This window comes from Crinia signifera, chromosome 1, assembly GCF_055691185.1.
Source record: "Crinia signifera chromosome 1, ASM5569118v1, whole genome shotgun sequence".
Classification (NCBI taxonomy): domain Eukaryota; kingdom Metazoa; phylum Chordata; class Amphibia; order Anura; family Myobatrachidae; genus Crinia; species Crinia signifera.
The window spans coordinates 332,092,716-332,116,997 of record NC_139217.1 but is presented as its reverse complement, the minus strand read 5'-3'; the positions used below and the strand labels follow the sequence as shown (position 1 = coordinate 332,116,997).

Below are 24,282 nucleotides of genomic sequence, written 5' to 3'. Positions count from 1 at the left end.
TGAATTAACTATAATCTTGAAATTACCTGTAAATATCTGCTTATGATAAGTTTCATTGAATAGACATGTTATACAATGTATCTTCATTACATGGGAAAATACTGTACTGTATAGTGTATCACAGTACTGTAGGTAAGAAATCCTGATGATCAGGTACATCGGTAAATCCTATGCATCACATACTCTGAAAAAAGTACTTTCCTGGTTCTGATCAACAAATATTACAGTCTCTAAAATTATTAGAAATGTTTTAATTTGTGTACATTTTACATAGATACAAGAAACATCTGTTGTATGTATATTTGTACATATTTTACAGTTTTATTCTAGTAAAGTTTCAATTCTAAAATTATTAATAATATGATTACTAGAGCTGCAAATTAAAGCCCCGTACACACGGGGGGGAGATATATTGCTCAGCCATATATGGCTGAGCAGTATATGGCTGAGCAATGTATTGCTCAGTTTCTCCTGTTCATCAGCGACCAGAGATGGTCGCTGATGAAAAAGAAACTGCCGGGGGAGCCCGGCAGTGGAAATCAGTTGGTCGCAGGAGCATGTTCCTGCGACCAGCGATCACCACAGGGGCAAAAACGGGAGCGCGCACCCGGCGATATATCGCCGGTGCACACTCCCATTGCGGGCGATATGGTCGCTAATTCCCGCAATTTTGCACAAAATCGCCCCCGTGTGTTCGCACCTTAAGAAACATAGCAGAGTTGTATAGATCGCAATCAGTGTACAGGACCAGAGAGTTTATACGAGACAGGGGCCTTAACAGGAGGTGTGAGAATGTGGGCTTTGAAAGTGCAGTACTGGTTCTATTATGCTTGTGTATTTTTTTATTATGGTATGTTTAACCTTGTCCTGACAACTTTATTTATATTATTTAAATGTTTGCAACAGCCTATAACTATAGACCAGGGATGGGGACTCATTTGCGTCGACAGCAGCAGTGGGAAACACAGCAGCGGAGGGGGGCCACATCATGGCAGCCCCCTCCTCTGCAGAGGAAAGAGCTGCCGCTGCATACCAGGGGTACTGTATCAGACCTGGGAGGGGTCAAGTGTTCCGCATAGTTTGTGGGTAGCTGCTAAGTCTGCTCTATCAGTCCTGGGGTGCTACCCTATTTTTTAAATAAAAAAAAAAAAGGTTTTTTTTTTTTTTTTACTGAAAGGGGTGTTAAGTGGGCCATATCCGTATCAGTCCTGGGGTGCTACCCTTTTTCTTAAATTAAAGGGAAAATTTTTTTTATTTTTTACTGCAAGGGATGTTAAGTGTGCCATATGAATCCAGCCTGTGCTGCCCAGTGTCCCGTATAAGTCCAGCTGTGCTGCCCGGTGCTGGCCAGTGTCCTGTACCACTCCAGAGGAGCTGCCCCCAATTTTTTTATTTATTTTATAGTTTTTTTTTTAACTGCAAGGGCTGTTAAGTGGGCAATATCATACCAGGGGTGCTGTATCAGCAGAGCCAGATTAAGGTCTAAATGGGCCTGGAGCTGAAAATTATCAAGGGCCTATTATGTGCAATAATAGGGGTTGTGGCCAGCACCTACTAATGTGGGGGGCGTGACCAGTGTTCTGGTTGGGTGGTCTGCTCATGGGTGTGTCTCTATTTTTGTAAATACTTTCAACTAATTATATATGCCTGGAAAAAGCAGGGGCTGACATAGGAAAAATGCAGGGAGATATCCAAAGGTGCACCCACAGGATGCCGATGTCCTAAGATACTTGCGGGGTGAGGCGGCACTCCAGTCATAAAAAAAATACTCAAAGCCAAAACTTGGTAGACAACATTTCAGCACCTTTTATGCGGTCATCTAAGTTTACCACACCATATACCGGGATGCAGTCAATATGCCGGCGGTCGGAATCCTGGTGGTCGAAATACCGATGCCGGAATCCCGACCACAGCAATGCCAGCACTTTGTCCCTCTGTGGGTGTCCCACAGAGGGAGAATAAAATAGTGTGCCGAGTGTAGCAAGGCACCGTGCCCTCTGCTTGGCGAGTGCAGCGAGCCCGAAAGGGGGAGCGATCCACAGCCCCCCCTTGTCGGCATTGCGGCGGTCGGAGTCCGGCGTCGGTATTTCGACCTCCAGCATATCATACCGGACCCCATATATCCCTTAGACAAATCATGCAACACAATAGTAACCCCTTTATACTGTACACACCCCTTTATACTCTTACACATTATGCCACATGGAATGAGAAAAAAATTCACACTATGGTTCACGGATTGAGTCAAAATTCACATTATGCCACACAGATTAAGGCAAAATTCACATTCTGCCACATGGATTGAGCCAAAATACACACTATACCAAACAGATTGAGCAATAATGCACAATATGATTCATAAACGGGCATTGCGCGCTAAAGGTGTGCATTAAAAATTACACCATAATATCCATTACATGTTAAGCCACACACCATAATGTCCATTACGTATTAAGCCAAACACCATAATGCCTATTAAAAATTATGCTACATAAGTGCTGCTTACCTATATGCTCATTGGTAGAGTTTCAATGCTCATTGCCATGTGGGATTACATGCTCATTGCCAAGGGGGAATACATGCTTGTGGTAACTGAGGGACAGCCGCCGCCAGGCAGAAATGACAGCCATTGACAGCCGGACAGAGAGCAGGGGGCTGCCCGGCTGTATTCAGAGCAATGTAGGTCCCAGCTATTTGAACTACCCCTTTCACACCAGAAAATGCAGGGATTTACCCAGGAATATTGACCCAGGATCATGCAGGGACATTCCCGGACTGGCCCCTTTTACACCAGCCTAGTTCCTGCATTTTCTGGCGTGAGGAGGAGAGAAAACTACCCTTCCCCCTTTAAACAACCAGCTATATCTTCGGAACCAACTGACCCATTTACACAAGGGATTCAAATTATTTTCAAATTAATTTGGTGCTGTGAAACTGGGCCATTTGGTTCCAGAGAAATCTGTCCTCAAACAACATAAACAGCCATGAAATTACATTTCAAAAATGAAAATAAATAAATAATCGGTTTACACAAAATATCTCTACAACCAATGAACCCATATGGACCAGCCTGGTATTATATTGAAGGCCCAGCAATTTGGGTTAGACTGAGATCAACCTTGAGCTTCTGTGATGCCGTTGGAACCATGTGGAAGTCGGAATTTGCGGGTCTCATGTTATCCTATGGGGAAAACGTTCCCGCTTTGCCTGGCAGTATCTCCGGTTCCCGGGGGGCTAGAGACACGGGGCTGGGCTCGTTGGAAAGCCCTGACCCTCAGCTACAAAATGGGCCTATTTAGAGAGTGGGCCTGGAGCTGTAGCTCCATCACGCCCATTGGTAATCCGGCTCTGTGTATCAGTCCGGAGGTGAGCCAAGTGTGCCGTCTCATTTATGAGTTGCTGCTAAGTCTGCCGTATCAGTTTTTTTTTACTGCAGGAGTGTTGCATGTGTGCAGTTAACTTCCAAGGGTGCCCCATGTGTACCGTGTCAGTCCAAGGGTTCCGTCATGTGCACTGTACAATTCTAGGGGTGCCACCATGTGTCATGTATAATTCCAGGGGTGAGTCAAGTTTACCACATAATTCACGGGGTGCTGCTAAGTCTGCCGTATCAGCCCAGGGGAGCTGTCCTTTTATTTTATTAAAGAAAAAAAAAGTTTTTCTCTTTTTTTAACTGCAGGAGTGCCGCCATGTTGTGCTGTATAATTCCATGTGTGCCACCATGTGCGCCGAATCAGTCCAGTGGTCTTATAATTCCATGTGTACTGCCATGTGTGCTGTATCAGGTCAGGAGTGCCACCATCTGTGCTGTATAAGTCCTGGGGTGAGCCAAGTCTGCCATATAATTCCTGGGGAGAGCCAAGCCTGCCGTATAATTCATGGGGTGCTGCCAAGTGTGCCATATTAGTCCAGGGGTGCTTCTAAGTGTCCAGTGTTTGTGCCACCATTTTGTGTCGCTTAGCATAGTCAACCAGCTACCTCGTGCAAACTTTTGGCCGAAAAACAACATTGTGATGTATTTTTCAGGATAGACTGGAAATGAGTGGAAATTAATGTTATTGAGGTTAATAGCGTAGGAGCAACCCCCCCCAAAAAAAAAATAAAAAAAAATTCTTGAAAATGATTTTAGAGGGTTTAAAAAATACAGTACTTGTTTCCTGGCACGGCGCCCATCGCATATCGTATTTAGTGGTGTGCGATGCGTGCAATGTGATGTTCCCGTTAAATTAACAGGAGTGCTTATACAATGAAATATCGCATAGCATCGCATGCCAGCAAATGGCATGCAATGTGATGCGATTTTTAATTGTACAAGCACCCAGCGAGCCCCGCGAGGGGACGTGGAATACGAGACCGAAGCATGGCGAGCGCAGCGAGACCCGCGAGGGGACGCGGAATACATGTAATGTAATCGTGTCCCGTCGCGGGGCTTGCTGCGCTCTCCAGGCTTCAGACTCGGTGGCTCGCTGCGCTTGCCACACTATCTAAAATCAACTCCAAGGGTCAAAAGGACGCGTACCGCCGCCCCTCGCGGGCTCACTGTGCTCGTCACACTTCGGGTTGGCGTTGATAGTGGGGGTGGCGTTGACAATAGGGGTGCATTTAACATTGTAAGCACCTATTAAGGTGCTTGCACTATTAAAAATCGAATCGCATAGCATGATTCTATATCGCATGCGATTGTATAAGATGCACTTCGATAAAAACCGAGGGCGCCGTGCTAGGAAACAAGTACCAAAAATACAGATCCAAATCATGAAACAGGGAAGGGCTGTGTTTTGGAACAGATCCAGATCCAAAACACGGCCGGAGATACAAACACAAAACATGTGGGGTGACATTCTATGGATTGAGATAAATCCGCATGTTTTCATATCGCACCACTTCGCACTTTTGAAAATCGCAAGATTGGCCCGTTTTTCGCATATTTAATGAGATGCGAAAAACGGGCCAAATAGTGCGAATAGGTGCGAGTTGGTGCGATTTCTTTAGTCCTGAAAATGTGCGATTTTCATGTCTGAAAATCGCACGTTTGCAGGAAATCGCAAATTAAAATTAAAAAAAAAACCAGCGCGGGTTCCCCCGCCAGAGCATAACCAGCCCCGGGCTCATTGAGCCGGTGCTGGTGACATAAAATCAGGGTCCCCAACAAATAGGGGTCCCCTTGATTTAATGAAACCAGCACCAGGCTCAAGGTCCGGTGCTGGTTCCCAAAATATGGGGGACAAAATGACTAGGGGTCCCCCGTATTTTAAGAACCAGCACCAGACCCAACCAGCCAGCAGGGTAATGCCACAGCCGGGGGACACTTATTATATAAGGTCCCGCGGCCAAAGCATTATCCCCGTGGCTGGTCAGCATGGGCAGGGGTCCTGGGGAAGTGCCCCCCCCCCCCCAATGAAGGGGTCCCCCCCCTCCAGGACTTACCAGCCCATGCTGAAAGTCCAGGGCTGTCCCCGATGCCCCTGGGCGGTGGGCATCGGGCTGATGGAAAGTGTAAAAAATAGAATAAAAACTATTGTTTTCTACTGTAGAACTATGAGTCCCAGCAAGCCTACCCCGCATGCTGGGACTTGGAGAACCACAAGTCCCAGCATGCGGGGCATTAAAGGGCCCGCTGGCACTTGTAGTTCTACAGTACAAAAAATAGTTAAATAAAACACACTGACACCATGAAAAATAAAAGTTTAATACACACATAACACACACACTGATACTTACCTACCTTAAGCCCGTAGGTCGGTCCCTGGATCCTGGGTCCGGGGTCCTGGGCTCCTGGACAGAAGAGTCCGGTTGCGGGGCCTTGGTCCTGGTTCCGGGGCTGGTCCGGGGTCCTGGGCTCCAGGATCCGAAGTAGTCCAAAAGGGTTTCCTAAGGAAGGAAATCCTACTCACCTGGTCCCCGGCGACGACCTCGGCATCCTCTCTGGCAGACGCGCTGTTCCCGGCTGGTACCCGCTCACGGACTGGAGAGGCGCAGAGATGTTCATCTTCCGCGCCTTTCCTCCGAATGATTCTATTGCCCGCCTAGCGGCCAATCAGGAGCCGACTTTCTCGGAAAAACTTGCAAAAGTCTGATTATCTCAATCCATAGAATGTCACCCTAAAAGTTCATCAACAGCTGGGGCGAAATGTAATAGGTTGCAATTATATAGCCTTGTGATTTTTTTGGTCAAAAATGGTCGAATATGCACGTTTTCCGAAAATTGATAAAAGGCCAGATTCACTAAGTTTCAAAAGTGATCAAATGGAGAGTGATAAACAACCAACCAATCAGCTCCTGCCTGACATTTTTCAAACACATTCTGTGACATGTAAGTTAGGAGCTGATTGATTGGTTGTTTATTACACTCTATGGGCCTTATTCTGGTTGGTGCGTACTTTCCCGAATTCTTTCGGATGGCGTTTTTTAGCCGTCTGCGCATGCGTGGGGAACGCTATGCGCATGTGCCACGCATGGTCTACGTACTTGTTCATACTAATACCGTACAGAAATGTGCACCGCAATCACTCGTGAAATATGGGTGTATTATGGGCGTCATTCGGAAATACACAGGGGCGTAGTTTCAAAGTGGGCTAAACTGGGTGGAAACATGGGCGGACACGGGGGAGTGCACTCATTCTGGTAGGCGTGCATTCGGACAGCACACCGAATGCACGCGAACAAAAAGGCAAGAAATATGCGGTGTCCATAAGCAAGTATTGCTTTGCGGACACCACTCGTTCATGCGCTAGGCAATCGGAACGCCTAATCACTGAAACCATTGTCAGCTGAACACAATACAATCCACTCCTTTACTCATTACTTGTTAATTACACGCTTGTCAGTGCTTCAATTGGAACCATTGCAGCTTAAATGGGCCATTACTAAGCACACACATATATGCTGCACTTTTCACACACTTTTACACTGCAACTAATGAACACAACTTAATATTAATAATACAAATACACATGTCACTTCTACATGTATCAATTAAACCACACATTTGGGGGAAACAAAAAAACATTTATTAAATGAACTTATAAAATAAATTAGAAACCGTCACAAATTAAAAGGTACCATTGCAGGAATAAAAGTAAATAATGTATAATAAATACATGTATTGTAGACATACATAGCCACAGCAGAATCATTAGGAACACATCAGGTGGCTTCACAACCAAAGTATAGCACCAACACTTTAAGTACAGCAGACAGTAATGGTAGCCGAAACAGGGCAACAGGGGAACCAAACATGACATTCGAAACGAGGGCAAATGTGGGTACCCTCTGCACGGAATTGGACACAGGAAGCTGACACACACAGCTCAATGAAAGATTTGGGAAGACATAAGGGTGGAGATTAATGCGGACACAAGTTCATTTGCGGGCACGTTTGCCCCTGGCAGGCTCCTTGCCACGTGCAGCAGCTCTTCGGCCACGGCCACGGTCAGATGGTGGCCCAGGTGGAGCAGATGCTGGTGAGGGGGTGGATGGTGTTCCCCCTTTGGCAGCAGGGAGTGCTGATGGTGGGAATGCACCAGAAACGGATGACATTAGGACCCTATTGCTGGCAACTAGCTCCACCATAAGCTCATTATGGTGAGGAGGAGTTCATTTTGCCGCAGGGCTTGATCAGCCAGCACCTGCAGGGTAGCAGCAATTGATTGCTGGGTGGCAGCCATAGCCTGCAGGCTCCCAGCGATACTCTGGTGGCTGCTGACCAAACCCTGCAAGACCTCCTCGGTCCTACGCACCCGCTCTGATGCCGACTCTCCCTGCTGCTGAATATGGGAAAGCACCTGCACCCACCTGGTCAATTCAGCCTCGGTCAGTGGCTGCTGCTGCTGCACGGGCCTGGTACTGGTGGAAGGTGGCACAGACTCCTCAACCTCCTCAAGAGATTCTTGACCAAGCGGTGGGGATGCTGGTGAAAGAGAAAATTCCAATAACAACACATTCCATGCAAAATTAGAACCAGCTACTTATGGCATGGCAAATAATTACCTTCAAGCAAAGAAGCCATGACTTCCGCTGGGGACTCGCTGTCCATGGTGCTCACCCCCCGGACCTCCTCGACTGCAATGCAACACTCTGCCATCTCTTCCAGGGGGGGTGAGCTTCAGCTTTGATGGCATGGGGCCAGCCCCAGAGGTGTGGCTGTGTTCCCACCGCTGGGTCAATTTCTTCTTGAGGTTCGTTTTGAAGTCGTGCCACCTGCAATCAAAGTTTACATATTAATACATGTCACTCCTCATGTTTGCTGTAGCACCCATTGCAATCTGCAACAGATTACAGCATGTGCCTCATGACACCAAACTTACATTATATTAAATTTGAAAACCAACCCTTAGAAGATACACTCACACTCACCCTACAATAACTATCAATTAAATTACATGGCAAACATGTCTGTGCCTCCAAGCAACGTGACCGCCCATTGACCAACTCCATCTAACATCTAATGTAAACATTACTGGTCTTGTACTGCTCAAATGTAACACACATGAACTTGCCTCTTCTTAACGTGCTCCGTCTCACGAACTTGTGGAGCCACCGCATTAATCTCCGCCGTTATGTCCTCCCAGATCTTCCATCTCCTTGTGTGTGTCAACCGGTCCTGTGGACACTCGATCCAATCCCGTGCGCGGGGCACCAGGATGGCAAGCTCCTGCGCTTCGAATGCCATGTTTCTGGTGGTTGGTTCCTCTGTTGCCCTATTTCGGCCACGGCCACTGCCACGGCCACGTCCACCTGTTGCTGTACTCGAAGTGCTGGGCAGGCTACTCTGTTGGGAAGCCACCTGCTGTGTTCCCAATGATTCTGCTGAGGCTGAAGATGGGCCAGCTGCCGATTGGCCTAATGTAGATGGCCCATCTGGCTGCTGTTCTCCCAATGGCTGGTCTGGGTTGATAGGGACATAGGTGGTGCTGGAGTCCATGTTGCCAAACAGGTCCTGCAACACCTGGTCTTCCTCGGAATCTGAGCCAGCCATGTTTGCAACAACATTGCATTTGTCTAGCACACCTTTATATCCTATTTCTGTAATTGGCGTACATCAGCGACACCCTGCGTTCCGTACGGCCGCGTTCCGTACGGCAGCGTCGACTGTGCGGCGCATAGGCCACGCCCCTAGCTGCGGAAAAAAAAATTTAAACCTGGCAAACTTAGTAAGTCTGATTTAGTAGGTAATTGCAGATTTGTACTCCAATGACCAAATAAAACTGAGGTCAGACATGAAATGTATATGTGAATGTACATCTGTACTGAGCACTTGTTTGGTATGTAGTACAAATGACACTACCCATTCCATATGTAAATCCAGTCCACCACTTAGGCAATAGTAATCAGTGCTAGCATCCAAATCACATGTGAAAGGTCTCCAAATTCAGCCTTGATGCTAGCTACTTTTTATTCCACATCTCTAGTGTGGCCCAGTAGAAGGTAAGTGTACACATGGCATCATGGCCTAATATTGGGAAAAGGTCTGGCACTATTTGCTATGTTTCTGCTGTATAGCTTTCACTATAATAAAGCAGTTTAGTACCTTGTAGAGTTAGGTGTAACTGGCTAGTGATGCAGACTATTTCACCTGTTGCTTATACCCATGTTTGGTGAATGTAATAGATTATATATAATGGGTTCCCAACTTATTTTACACTGTCTGTTTAGGAGATAGTAAGTAATGGCATGGTCTGCTCAACTATGCAAAGGTACAGCAAGTGTGGGTTTGCGATGCAATGGGTTAGCCGTCTGTTGTGGCGCATACACGCTGTTACTGTCAAAATGAACAATAAAGTTAATACCAAATATCACTCTGATCAACCAATGACAGCACATGATTGCTTCAATTGTGCCATTGCTAAGATGGCGGCCTATGGGAGAGCAGCCCCATTCTCACCAGCGGAGCTGAGGACACTGGTCTCCGTTATGGAGACCAGGCTGGGGCGGGCGGGCCCATTTATTACTAACCGCCAGAAGCGGAATGCATATGCGGTGGCCCGCCGGCGCATATACGCACGCACACAGGTGCGGAGGACCATCACTCAGCTGGAGCGGCGATGGTCAGACCTGAGGCGTCGGCAGCCGGATTTGCTCCAGCAAATCAGGGCCAGGATTGCGAGATGTGAGTGTTTACACATTAAATGGCCATTTGTACATGATTGCTTACATGACATTATTTAACCAATAAGGTAACCAGCCTGATCATGAGTTAAACATGGCATACACTATATGTGTGCTACTTCCTGTTTGACACCCTGTAATGGTGATAAAATATGTCATTGTGTAGGATTATTGATTGTGATGCTTACAATGGCCCAAATGTCACATCATAACTGCCATGTTACAGGCTGTGTTTTGTAAAAGACACTAAGGAGCTGATTGGCTGTACATTTATCTCAACTTATAACCTTTGGATTCATTGTTTGTTAAGGCTTAATACATCTGTCCAAATGACCCCTAATTGGCATTTTTTTTGTCTCAAACACAGCACGGGATCGAGCAAGACAGGCCCGGGAGGAGGCAGAGGCGGCCCAGGAGGAGGTCGCAGAAGCGAGGGCCGAGGAGGTGGTGTTGGAGGAAGGGATGGCGGAGGAAGTGGAGGCGGAGGAGGTGGCAGAGGAAAGGGAGGAAGTGGAGGAGGAGGTGTGGGCAGTGGAGGCGGAGGTGCGACCAGTGGAGGAGGAGGTGCCAGCAGAGAAGGCCCCAGAAGAAGAGGAGGAGGTGGAGGCCTGTGAGGTGGTGCAGGTGCCCGAAATTGGTATGTATACATAAGGATTAATTATTCCTTTTCTCATCTACTATTTGCTATGTAGCACTGGTGATTCAATTGTGTTTTTAAAAACGATAAATTCATATAACAAACAGGGTACCAACAGACACACTTATATAGGGTGGCCAAACCATCCCTTTCATCCTGGACACATATTAATGACACAGGTTGTGAGGATGGCTTTCAGGTCGATTTTAAGTGCCACTGAACCTGTGTAGTTAATCTGTATCCTGGAAGAAAGGGATGACTTGCTCATGTAAGGGTTACATGTCCCTGCTGCAAGCATACAATCTGTAGCCTCATATAGGTGAGTAGAGTTTACTGGTGATTGATCTTTCTAAACTAGATTAATTATGACATAAATGGAGTATGGCCAGGCGTGGCTTAGAATGGAGTAACAAGTGGTCAGTGCCCCTGAGCCCTTCTCTAGCTAAACCACCCTGCGGTCTGCATGTATGGTTGGCACCATAATTGTGTGTTGATTTGGTCTTAGTAATGATTTTGTGCATGGGAGTGGGTTAAGGCTGCAGCTTCACCTAACTGGCATTATGACAATGATTTATGGAGCAGACCATCAGCAGGCAAGCCATGCTTGATTGCACAAATGTACTGAGCATTCCTGAGCGTTGACTAAGTCCCATGCCACGCTCCATCATATAACAGACACTGAGCGCTTTTTGATGAGTTGGGATTGGTGCAGCGCATGACATGCTTCTCAGAGCTTAGTCATGGGTGGGTTTGGATTCAGAAGGAGCACTATGACTGTGAGGTGTTCTACAGAGTAAAGGGTAGAGGGGAAAAAACAGGCTTTCCATGTAGTATGTATGCATGTATGTATAGCTGTATATGTCATATATATAGTTATATATGTGTCTATATACATATATATATATATATATATATATATATATATATATATATACACACACACACCTGTCACCTTGCATTTGAAAATTTAGGTATGACTATGTTAAATGTATGCATGAATATCATTAGTAATTTGACCCTTTTTAATATGTCCACAGATGAGCCAGCCCAAGCAGAAGAGGGTCTACGTGGGGCCCTCTTAAGAATAAGGGAGCACATGCGCCAGGTCATGGCCGAGTTGGACCAGCTGCTACATGTAGCGTTATAATGTTTAAAATTATTATTTTCATAAAAAATTTGTACATTTAATAAATAGTTTCTTACAGTTCAAAGTTGTATGTGTGTTTGGTTTACATGGAACAGTATATGTGTAACTTGTTTATACTCTTTTAAATTAGCAAAATGTACATACTGTAGATAGATGTATGTTATGTTCACATGATGTAAGGGTTAATGTGTGTAATGAATGTAGTAGTAATGTGTTTCAGTATGTATTAGGATTTAATTGATTCAAATAGAAAACAATCCCTATTTAATGAGGTTGCCTAATTGCATAAGTGGGTCATGTGATCGATTTCTGTGCTCAGATAAATAGTGTTGTATTTAGCGTAAATACTCCGCATCGGTGCGTACGGACAGGTTCCCGTACGTTCTGACGCGGTAAGACCGTGCTTACGCTGAAGACCGTGCAGAATCTGTACGGGTCCACCGCACACGCAAGGTTTGTATGTCGTCCGTACACACGCCCTGTTCTTAAAGAGTGAGTCCGTCCGAATGCGGAGGCTCGGTGGGCGTTTCTACGGACGATGTCCGCATAGCTTTGCGTGCGGCCCGCTCCGTAAGAATTCGGGAATGTCCGCACCGATCAGAATAAGGGCCTATGTTATCACTTTTGAAGCTTAGTGCATCTGGCTCAAAGTGATATGTTATGTCAGGATTCAGCATCATATTGTATTTATGCTGGAAAAGTGTCAGTTTCCAACTCATGTGGAGCTAATATTTGACTGTATAATTTACAAATGACCATTTAATTAAGTGGTTTAAAAAAGTGATAAAAAAGGGTGAAGTCTTTGGATCATACTTGCCTACTTACATAAAAGCATTTCAGTGAGATTGTGAAGGTGGCACCTCATATTTGACTCCCCTGCATTCTGCAGGAGACTCCCTGAAATAGCAGCAATCTTCCTCTCTCCCTGATTATCAATCTCCTTCATTTAACCTAGCCCATATGATGTAGCTGTTACATTTTTGGTAAAAAAAAAGGAATGATAGATAGATACAATTACATTGAATCATCAGCGCCATTTCCCAGCATTGGTGATAAAACACAATGATCCCATGCATGTCTTGTGGCCATATGGAACCACGTGTAAAACACAATAGACGAACAATTCCTGACACGTATCAGTGACTTTTATTTAGCAAGTATAGTAACTCTTAAAAACTGCTTTGGGGCTCATCTACATTTAATTATAAATCATATTAAAAGATTCATCTCAGATGTAGCAGAAAACAGCCACTCTTCTAGGTGACACATTCACAATCACAATCTCTTTTCTGGAACTAGACATGCCCTGTGGGTGGAGCATAACACGCCCCCTCAATGGGGTGCTGTGCAAAATTCTACAACCAACTATAATCTCCCTGAAACTACTGTCGTTTTCAAAAGTAGGCAAGTATGTGGCACCTAGAAGCATTAACATGTACTGCTACATTTGAGAGGCATGTCATAAAATTACTTACTGTAATTACAAAAGAAGGTGAACCCTTAAGCTGTTAGTCAGATCTAGTGTACTGTACTGTACAATAATTCTATATAAGTGAAATCTTTTTTAAAATCCATGTAGCCATATACATTACATTATTGTGCTTTACAAACAATGCAGTGGAATGGCACTGATGGACCCATTTGAATGTACAGCATATACAGTATATATATATATATATATATATATATATATATATATATATATATATTTGTAGTACGGTCCGGCACTCCCTCTTGGTAGGCAACTGCCCCGGTGCCTGTCTCAGCAATCAATGTAGTAGTTGTTCCACTGTTTGTTTAATACAACTTTTAAAAGACCTACGAGTGCCAGTCTTTTTCTTCTACTATATATATATATATATATATATATATATATATATATATATATATATATATATATATATACAGCTTGAGACCCAATGGATAGTGAGATTAGATACAGTCAGACCGAAAAGAACAATTAACTTATGGAATGTTAATGTAAAGGACTGTCTCTGACTATCCCCATTCTCCCTCTGGACCCAGATGCACATATTGGTCATACTCAGTTTCCACATATGTTGACATGTTCACTATTTTGTATTTTTATTCACTGATTATGCTGTCATTCACTTTGTTATGGTGTATCCCGTTTCAGGTCAACTAACGCCCCCTCTGCGTCGAGGTTGCTAGGCAACTCAATACTCCGTGTGGGGATACCGGAAGTGGTGAGTGACGTATTCCCACTACGTGGCCGCCTAACCCGGAAGTAATGATGGACGCCGGCACACGACGGGAGGCGTGCTGTTGGAGGTGGACCCGGACACGGTTTAAAGGTATGTGCGTTTCCCTGTTTGTTCATTTGCCTAGAAGACGGATTAAAGTTCCGAAACGTCGGCCACTCTAAGTGTCCCTGTGCTCGTTTTTATTCAGACCGTGGAGTGCCGCAGCTCTTGCACAAGTATGTATGTATGTATATATATATATATATATAGCGATACAAGTCTGCCGGCACTCTAATTTCCAATGATGCAGCTGGCCCCGGTGCCCGAAGGCGTGTATAATGCATAGAGATCCAATATAAACGGCACTCAGGAGGCAGAATGATGAAGACAAACAAGGTGTATTCAAAGCATTAGGACAAGCTTTCGGGGTATTAGCCCCTTCGTCAGGTCAAACACCTACAGCAAGTGACATACAGTGCAGGACATACCTTTATACTGCCACCAGTTCCCGCCAACTGTGCCGCGCTGTGCACGCTCTGACCCCCGCCGGCCGGAAGCAGGAAGAGCGCGCACCTCCGGGTAGACGCTAGCACTGGTTGCTAAGCAACCGTACAGCGCGTCACACCAGAAGACGCAACTTCACTACTAACAGCCGAGGGGTACATAAGCAAGTGCATTGGGGCACAGGATGGACTAGAACGGTGTCACACTACTCACCAGACCCATGTAGATCGCAGTTCAGGAGGCCACGATCGTCCGACCGCGCACCAAAGCCTAGCGGGGATTCCGTTCTAGTCCATCCTGTGCCCCAATGCACTTGCTTATGTACCCCTCGGCTGTTAGTAGTGAAGTTGCGTCTTCTGGTGTGACGCGCTGTACGGTTGCTTAGCAACCAGTGCTAGCGTCTACCCGGAGGTGCGCGCTCTTCCTGCTTCCGGCCGGCGGGGGTCAGAGCGTGCACAGCGCGGCACAGTTGGCGGGAACTGGTGGCAGTATAAAGGTATGTCCTGCACTGTATGTCACTTGCTGTAGGTGTTTGACCTGACGAAGGGGCTAATACCCCGAAAGCTTGTCCTAATGCTTTGAATACACCTTGTTTGTCTTCATCATTCTGCCTCCTGAGTGCCGTTTATATTGGATCTCTATATATATATATATATATATATATATATATATATATCTCTATCTGTGATTTCTATTTTTTCTCTTCAGGGAACCGGGGAGATTGCTACTATATCAGGGAGTCTCCTGCAGAATACAGGAGGGTAGCCAACTATGCTTTAGATCCTGTTTACTTTTCTAATGTGTCACATTGTGCACTTTTTTTTCCTTCATGAACAGACAAGCAGAAACATGAAAAACAACAGAACATGGCCAAGTGGTTTCACACTTATGGGACTGACTGACAATGCCAAGAGTCAGCCATACCTATTTGTATTCTTCTTAGTGGTTTATGTAATCACAGTTCTTGGAAACTCTCTGATGGTCATCACTATCACTCTAACTTCAGTTCTTCACTCACCGATGTATTTCTTCATATGTAATCTCGCCATTGTAGATCTGTGCTATACAACTTCAACAGTTCCTAAACTCTTACAGGACTTTTTATCAGAAGTGAAACGTATCTCCTTCTTTGGTTGTTTGGTACAGTTGTATTCTATTATATCTTTTGGGGGGATTGAATGTGTTCTACTTACTGCTATGGCAGGTGATCGTTATGTGGCTATATGTATGCCACTACACTACACTAAAGTAATGAGCTGGAAGAGATGTAGAGTAGTGGCAATAATATGCTGGGCTGCTGGCCTACTGAACTCTCTTGCTCACACAGTATTGACATTCCGTTTACCCTTCTGCAAATCTACATTTCTTAACCACTTCTTCTGTGACATCCCACCCCTGCTTGCACTGTCCTGTGCTGACACTACCATTAATGAAGTTGTGGTGTATACTTCAGGAGGGTCTGTGATCATAGGGTCTTTTTTGTTAATTATTATGTCCTACGTCTTCATTGCCAAAGCTATTTTGAAGATTACAACTGCTTCAGGAAGACAGAAAGCCGTTTCTACTTGTGCCTCTCATGTGACAGTGGTTATACTTTTTTTTGGAACTGGGGTTTTTACGTACATACGCCCTACGTCTACTTATTCCCTTGACCAGGACCGGGTTGTCCCTGTTCTTTATGGAGTGATAACTCCTATGTTAAATCCAATCATTTATAGTTTTAGAAATAAAGAAGTTCAAGGAGCACTTAAAAAATTATTCTTAGACATTTACCTACTAAATATTTTCAAATAACAGTTTTTTTGAACTATGAAAACTGTGATATTTTAATTTATAATCTGAGTTTACTCGGTACTTGTGTATTTTGGCGGCGCCCATCGCATCGTATACCATAACGCATGCGATGGTATGCGATGTGACGCGATTTCGGTGGTTAGTGTACGATGGCATACAATTTTCAAATTGTATGCCATTGTACATGGCATACAATGCCATACGATGCGATTAAACATTGTATAAGCACCCTAATGGGTGTTTATACAATGTTAAGCACCCTATAGGGTGCTTACAATGTTAAATGCACCCCCACGCCACCCCCCCCACTATAAACGTGAACCTGAAGCATGGCGAGCGCAGCGAGCCCGCGAGGGGCGGCGGTACGCGTCCTACGACCTTTTCATACCCCCAATATCCACGTCGGCGTGGAGTAGAGAATAGATTAGTGTGGCGAGCGCAGCGAGCCACCGAGCCCGAAGCGTAGCGAGCGCAGCGAGCCCCGCGAGGGGGCGCGGATACCTGTGAAGCCCGCGAAGGGACGCGTTTACCTGCGTTTATCTGCGTCCCCTCGCGGGCCTCACTGCGCTCGCCACGCTTCGGGCTCGGTGGCTCGCTGCGCTCGCCACACTAATCTATTCTCAACTCCACGCCGACATGGATAGTGGGGGTATGAAAAGGTCGTAGGATGCGTACCGCCGCCCCTCGTGGGCTCGCTGCGCTCGCCACGCTTCGGGTTCACATTTATAGTGGGGGGGGGTGGGGTGGCGTGGGGGTGCATTTAACCCTGTAAGCACCCGTTAGGTGTACATGGCATGGCATGCGATGCAATGCGATACTATCATCGTACGATGCACAAATCGGGCGCCGCCAAAATACACAAGTACCGATCATTCTTTTGCATCATCACTGCAGCCCCACCTCATGTCCCCAGGTTCCCCATCCTCTGTTTGTACCAATGAGTTTGAAGATAAAGAGATGAATAATGCCACGCTCATCTATACTACCTATGGTGGTCGGATCACAAATTGAGGCCCACTGCAGTGTATCACAGCGTGGCGAAGCATTGGGCAACGTGGCTATTGTGGCATAGGGTGTTACCGGTGAGTGTAATGCTTATGTTCATCAGATGTCGCTTTTAAAAATCAACATTTGGCATTCATGGGGTCTACATAGATATATTTTGTATTTTGACACGATTTTTCTGGAAAAATGGAAATAAGTGTGGCGCTCCTATAATTCTGCTGCCTGTATTTCCAAAACCCGTGGATCAATCCCTATTGATCCAGTAAACATATGGGAAAAAAAGGGGGGTGGGGTTCTGGAAAAAATGGCGCTGAATGGAGAATATGTCTGTACTTATCTTTGTATGGTGGTTCTTCTGGTTGATGGTATTTTTGCTTGAGAATTCGTCTCCGGAGCAATGGAAATATGAAAAGATAAGATTTGAAAAAATAGAGCGATATAATGATCTATCTTCTGACTGAAGGTTTAGTCAAGAGAACATCCAGTGTTAGCAAGGGGGCGTACCTTACTTACACTGGTATGCTGTATAATACACATATAATGGTATCTTTTTTAGATGATGGGTGCGTACCCGTACTCACGGCGTATTGGGTGTTGCCACTCCTCAAAAGGTTTCTTTTTGGATATCCTCGTTAAAAAGAAAGTGTGCAATTCTTTTGTAATAAAAAGAATTTATTTACATAAAAAACACACTAAAGTTAAAATCTTTCCTTTATAAAAATGTGTCTTTCACTCCTATGGTGTCATAGGGAGGTAAGGAGATAAGGTCCTGATCCGCGGGGTAGTACCGGTATACACTCAGATGTCAAATAGTGGGATCTTACCTACTCTCCAACCATCACCTCAAACACTTTTCGGATAGAAAGGCACCCTCCTCCTGCCAACGCGTTTCGAGCTGTGGCTCTTTATCAAGGCATGGAGGTAATGCCAGTAGAAATCATATTTATAGGCTATCTACAAGATGGCTGAACTTCCTGTTCCTGTCCATTAATTAGCTTTCCTTCTCATCATTTCTCTATTTACAATACATTATAACTCTTTGTTCAGTTTTATACATTCATTGTTATTGTTTAACAACAGAAATGAGAAGTGGAATAAGTCCTTTAATTAAAATATTACGTTTTTTTCCCGCCAAAATGACGGGTGTTGTGAGGCTGTCTGGGAAATGTAGTTCCCCGGGGAAGGACTTGGTCTTATAATTTTTCATCCGTTTTATGTTTATTGTGGTACTGGGACTTGTAGTTTTTAGGTGGCTTCGTGACCGGAAGTTCGCCCGGAAAAGCATCACTCTGGGTGGCATTATGGGGATCGTAGTTTAGCAGATGCTGCTTTTGTCCCGTGTTGCCGGAAGTCCCGCCTGAGTCCCGCCCGAGATACATCCTTTGATGTGGCATTGTGGGAAATGTAGTTGATGGACGCTGTTTTCATCCAATGTCGCCGGAAGTTCCGTCGGAGATACATCATCTGACGCGGCATTATTGGAATTGTAGTTAATGGACGCCTTTTTCGTCCAGTGATGCCGGAAATCCCGCCGGAAATTCATCCTTCACTATGGCATTGTGGGGATTGTAGTTAATTCCTTCCTGATTTTGTATGCTGCTGTCTAGCTCCGTCTGATGTTCCCGGAAGTTGTGTAAAGTTTGACACAAAGTGATGCTGGGAATCGTAGTTTAGTTAGTGGCGCATCTCCTGTATATGTTTTCTGGAGTATCTAAATTTTATACATTTTAAATATGATATAAAAATAAATGGCTTTCAATCATGAGTATTTTTTAGGAACATATTTACTGAATTATATTAATGTTCTGGATTCTTTTGCTGGATGAGTCAAAAACGGTTGCTATAGCAACCTGTATATATATAATATATCCATTTGTTAGTTTCTTTTCTTGGATCCATATTTTGTTTATTTTAATGTATTCTGGAAAAAAGGAAACTCAATGAATAATATATCCAAAAAATATATAAAAATATATACAAAAAAATATATATATATGTATAAATACAACAGACTACAAAAACCATTTTAACTCAAAATCATTATTAAGGCCAGATGGTTTTAAGGTTTTTAAATCAAAAATAAGTTTAATTTCTGATTTGGCTAAATTTGACTCTATGTTCTTATCTCTCCAGTTGTTCTTTATATGTCTCAAGCCAATGAATTTCTTGATATGTTCAGGGCCGCAATTATGAACCAGTCTAAAATGATTGGACAAATGATGTGTTTGCAGTCCTTTACGGATATTTCGCAGATGTTCTGACAACCTTATTTTTAATGCCCTTGTGGTTCGGCCGATGTAGCATAATCCGCAGGAGCATTCTATCAAATAGATTACGTTTTGTGTATCACATGTGATGAAGTCCCTGATTTTAAACTTGATGTTGTTCACTGTGACTTCTGTGTGTTTGGAGGTTGGGTCTTTTATGTTTCTACAGCCCAAACACATACCGCATCTGTAGAAACCCTTTGATCTATTGAGATTCCTTGTGGTTGTTGGAAGAGCGCTGCGGACTAGGTGATTTTTAAGATTTTTTGACTTTCTGTAGATGAAAGATGGTTTCTTGGGGATAATTTCTTTAAGTACAGGATCCCTAGTCAGTAAATGCCAATTTTTTGATATTATTTTTTCTATTTGTTTAAATTGGGTATCATAACTTGTAATCAAAGACCATTTTGTTTTTTCATTATTATGTTGTAATTTTCTCTTGTCTTTGTTTTGCCCTTTTAGAAGGTCTTCTCTATTTCTTTCCATTGCTTCTTTCATGATGGGAATGAGGTTTTCATCTTTATATCCTTTTTCTATGAAGTTTCTCTTCATTTCTACCATCTGTTCTCTGCAGACTTGTTGATCGCTGCAGTTCCTTTTAACTCTAAGGAATTGTCCTTTTGGCACGCCTTTTAACCATGTTGCATGGTGTTGGCTGTCTGTTGAAATATAGGTGTTGGTATCTGTAGGCTTTTGATAAGTCTTTGTATTAATTTGATCATTATCAACATAGATGTTCAGATCTAAGAAATTGATCTCTGTTTTGCTGACCGTTGCTGTCAGTTTAATATTGAAATCATTATTATTTATAGTGTCCAAAAATTCAATTAAGTCAGACTCATTGCCTTCCCATAGAATCAGTATATCGTCTATATACCTATACCATTTCTTGATCTTCTCGCCCCAAGCTACGTTCTGGTAGATGTGTGTTTCTTCCCAGTAATTCATAAAAAGATTGGCGTAGCTTGGGGCGAATTTTGTGCCCATTGCTGTGCCAGATCGTTGCAAGAAGAAATCGCCATTGAAGAAGAAAAAATTGTTCTCTAGAATAAATTTCACTGCGTCTAGAGTGAATTCCTTTCTTTCTAGGGTGAGGTCTGTTTTATCTAGAGACCATTTCAGTGCTTCTAAACCTTTATCGTGCTTAATGCACGTATAGAGCGAAGTGACGTCCGCAGATGCAAGAAATCTCTTCTCATTCCATTGGAAGTTCTTTAATTTATTTAAAGTGTCCCCAGTATCTTTCAAATGTGAGGCATTTTTTATTACCATTGGTTGGAGAATGCTATCTACTAATGAGGAGAGATTCGCTGTTAAATTGTTAGTTCCGCTTATAATGGGTCTTCCGGGAGGATGTGTTAAATTTTTGTGAATTTTGGGTAAAAGGTAGATGGTGGCTGTGACCGGGTTTTCAATATCTATATATTCAAATTCATCTTTGGTAATTCCTTTGGTGCTTAGATGTTTTTTGATAAATTTCAGATATTCTTTTTGTATTTTATTGGTTGGATCCCCTTTGAGTTTATTGTAGGTTTCTGTATCACCTAATTGTCTCATGACTTCTTGTACATAGTCTTCCTTGTTGAGGATAGCAATCCCCCCCCCTTGTCACAGGGTTTGATGACTATGTTCTCATCTTTGCTTAAATTCGTGATGATGTCTCTTTCTTTTTTTGTAAGATTGAATCTCACTTTTGGTTTTTTCAAACGTTCCAATTCTTCTAGGACTACTTTCGTGAATGTTTCTATGTAATTTCCTTTGATATAAGTGGGATAAAAGATGGATTTTTTCTTCCGTTTCTTTTGTTCCTCCACTGGTACTTCAGGACTTTCATGACTAGCGGATGGTTCCGGATTGTCTTTATCCTCCTTCTCTGTTTCTTTCATCTGGAAAAATTTCCTCAAAGTGATTTTTCTTACAAACTTTTGAATGTCCACAAACTTTTCAAATTTTTATCTTTATCTTGTCTTGAGTATGAAGTGTTGGGTTCTTCATTATCTATTTCAAATACTTCTATTTCTTCCTCCTTTCTTTCGGGAGTTTCACCATACCGATACTTGTTTAGATTTCTCGGAATGAAGCTTCTTCTATATGACTGGTCTCTTGGTGAGTGATGATAGAATCTCTCATAATTCTCCTCTCTCCTTCTCGGAGTATATCTATAGAAATTTCTTCTTGGTGTCTTCTCGAATGTTCTGATGGTGTTATTCTTTTTGTAGGGCCGGTCTCTCCAAGATAATGGATGAGATCTGTCGTCCCATTTTCTCCGGTATGGGGATTCTCTGCGGAATGCTGGTCTCTCTTCATATCTTCCTCGATGAGATGAGAATTTCCTCGGTTGATACTGTGTATTTATTCCATTTCTGTTGTCATAATTTGATACATTCCTATTTCTTCTATACGTCGGATGGAAGGTTTTAGCTGTTCTTCTATGTTCATTTCTGTCGTGTGTATTGGTATTTCTTCCTCTTTCTCTTTCCTTTATGATCCCGAATTTGTAGTAATCATAATCGCGTTGCATTTTTCCTTGTTTCTTCTTAATTAGGAAGTTTGTGTTTAATCTGATTTTTTCAATAATTTCTTCTTCCTTGCTTTTGAAGCTGGGCGCTTTTTTAAAAGGTTGTATTAGAGTTTTCAATATTTCTATCCTCTCACTGGTTTCCTTTAGTTTACTTCTTCTTTCTCGTAGAATAAGTTCCATAAGGGAGAAGGAACAGGTCTCCAGGGTTTTCTCCCATTCTGTCCAGAAGGTTTCTCCTGCATCCTGAAAGGTGGGCGGTTTGTTCATCCTGAGGCCTTTTGGGATGATTTGTTCTGCAGTGTATCTTTCCAAGGTGGCCACCTCCCACCATAGACGATTCTCTTTGAGGAGCCATTCCCCCAGACGATCCATAGCCGTTTCCAAATTATCGTCGGTCATTTCTATTTCCTCATCTTGGAAATTGATTTTGAATGCTTCTTCGGTCTAAAATATGCCCCAACTTCACATATGAACCACTTTGAAAAGTTTGTGGACATTCAAAAGTTTGTAAGAAAAATCACTTTGAGGAAATTTTTCCAGATGAAAGAAACAGAGAAGGAGGATAAAGACAATCCGGAACCATCCGCTAGTCATGAAAGTCCTGAAGTACCAGTGGAGGAACAAAAGAAACGGAAGAAAAAATCCATCTTTTATCCCACTTATATCAAAGGAAATTACATAGAAACATTCACGAAAGTAGTCCTAGAAGAATTGGAACGTTTGAAAAAACCAAAAGTGAGATTCAATCTTACAAAAAAAGAAAGAGACATCATCACGAATTTAAGCAAAGATGAGAACATAGTCATCAAACCCTGTGACAAGGGGGGGGGGATTGCTATCCTCAACAAGGAAGACTATGTACAAGAAGTCATGAGACAATTAGGTGATACAGAAACCTACAATAAACTCAAAGGGGATCCAACCAATAAAATACAAAAAGAATATCTGAAATTTATCAAAAAACATCTAAGCACCAAAGGAATTACCAAAGATGAATTTGAATATATAGATATTGAAAACCCGGTCACAGCCACCATCTACCTTTTACCCAAAATTCACAAAAATTTAACACATCCTCCCGGAAGACCCATTATAAGCGGAACTAACAATTTAACAGCGAATCTCTCCTCATTAGTAGATAGCATTCTCCAACCAATGGTAATAAAAAATGCCTCACATTTGAAAGATACTGGGGACACTTTAAATAAATTAAAGAACTTCCAATGGAATGAGAAGAGATTTCTTGCATCTGCGGACGTCACTTCGCTCTATACGTGCATTAAGCACGATAAAGGTTTAGAAGCACTGAAATGGTCTCTAGATAAAACAGACCTCACCCTAGAAAGAAAGGAATTCACTCTAGACGCAGTGAAATTTATTCTAGAGAACAATTTTTTCTTCTTCAACGGCGATTTCTTCTTGCAACGATCTGGCACAGCAATGGGCACAAAATTCGCCCCAAGCTACGCCAATCTTTTTATGAATTACTGGGAAGAAACACACATCTACCAGAACGTAGCTTGGGGCGAGAAGATCAAGAAATGGTATAGGTATATAGACGATATACTGATTCTATGGGAAGGCAATGAGTCTGACTTAATTGAATTTTTGGACACTATAAATAATAATGATTTTAATATTAAACTGACAGCAACGGTCAGCAAAACAGAGATCAATTTCTTAGATCTGAACATCTATGTTGATAATGATCAAATTAATACAAAGACTTATCAAAAGCCTACAGATACCAACACCTATATTTCAACAGACAGCCAACACCATGCAACATGGTTAAAAGGCGTGCCAAAAGGACAATTCCTTAGAGTTAAAAGGAACTGCAGCGATCAACAAGTCTGCAGAGAACAGATGGTAGAAATGAAGAGAAACTTCATAGAAAAAGGATATAAAGATGAAAACCTCATTCCTATCATGGAAGAAGCAATGGAAAGAAATAGAGAAGACCTTCTAAAAGGGCAAAACAAAGACAAGAGAAAATTACAACATAATAATGAAAAAACAAAATGGTCTTTGATTACAAGTTATGATACCCAATTTAAACAAATAGAAAAAATAATATCAAAAAATTGGCATTTACT

At 43.1% G+C, this 24,282-nt stretch overlaps 1 protein-coding gene across 1 annotated transcript; it reads left to right on the top strand.

Annotated features, from left to right (window-relative positions):
* The first annotated feature begins 15,448 nt into the window (after nt 1-15,448).
* LOC146079943 (olfactory receptor 5V1-like) lies at nt 15,449-16,393 on the top strand. The gene has a single exon (XM_083186679.1). The coding sequence runs from the start codon at nt 15,449-15,451 to the stop codon at nt 16,391-16,393; it is 945 nt and encodes a 314-aa protein (XP_083042805.1).
* Nucleotides 16,394-24,282: the final 7,889 nt, after the last annotated feature.

Coding starts and splice junctions, on each gene's coding strand:
- LOC146079943 (XM_083186679.1), top strand. CDS start 15,449: ATGAAAAACAACAGAACATGGCCAAGTGGTTTCACACTTATGGGACTG.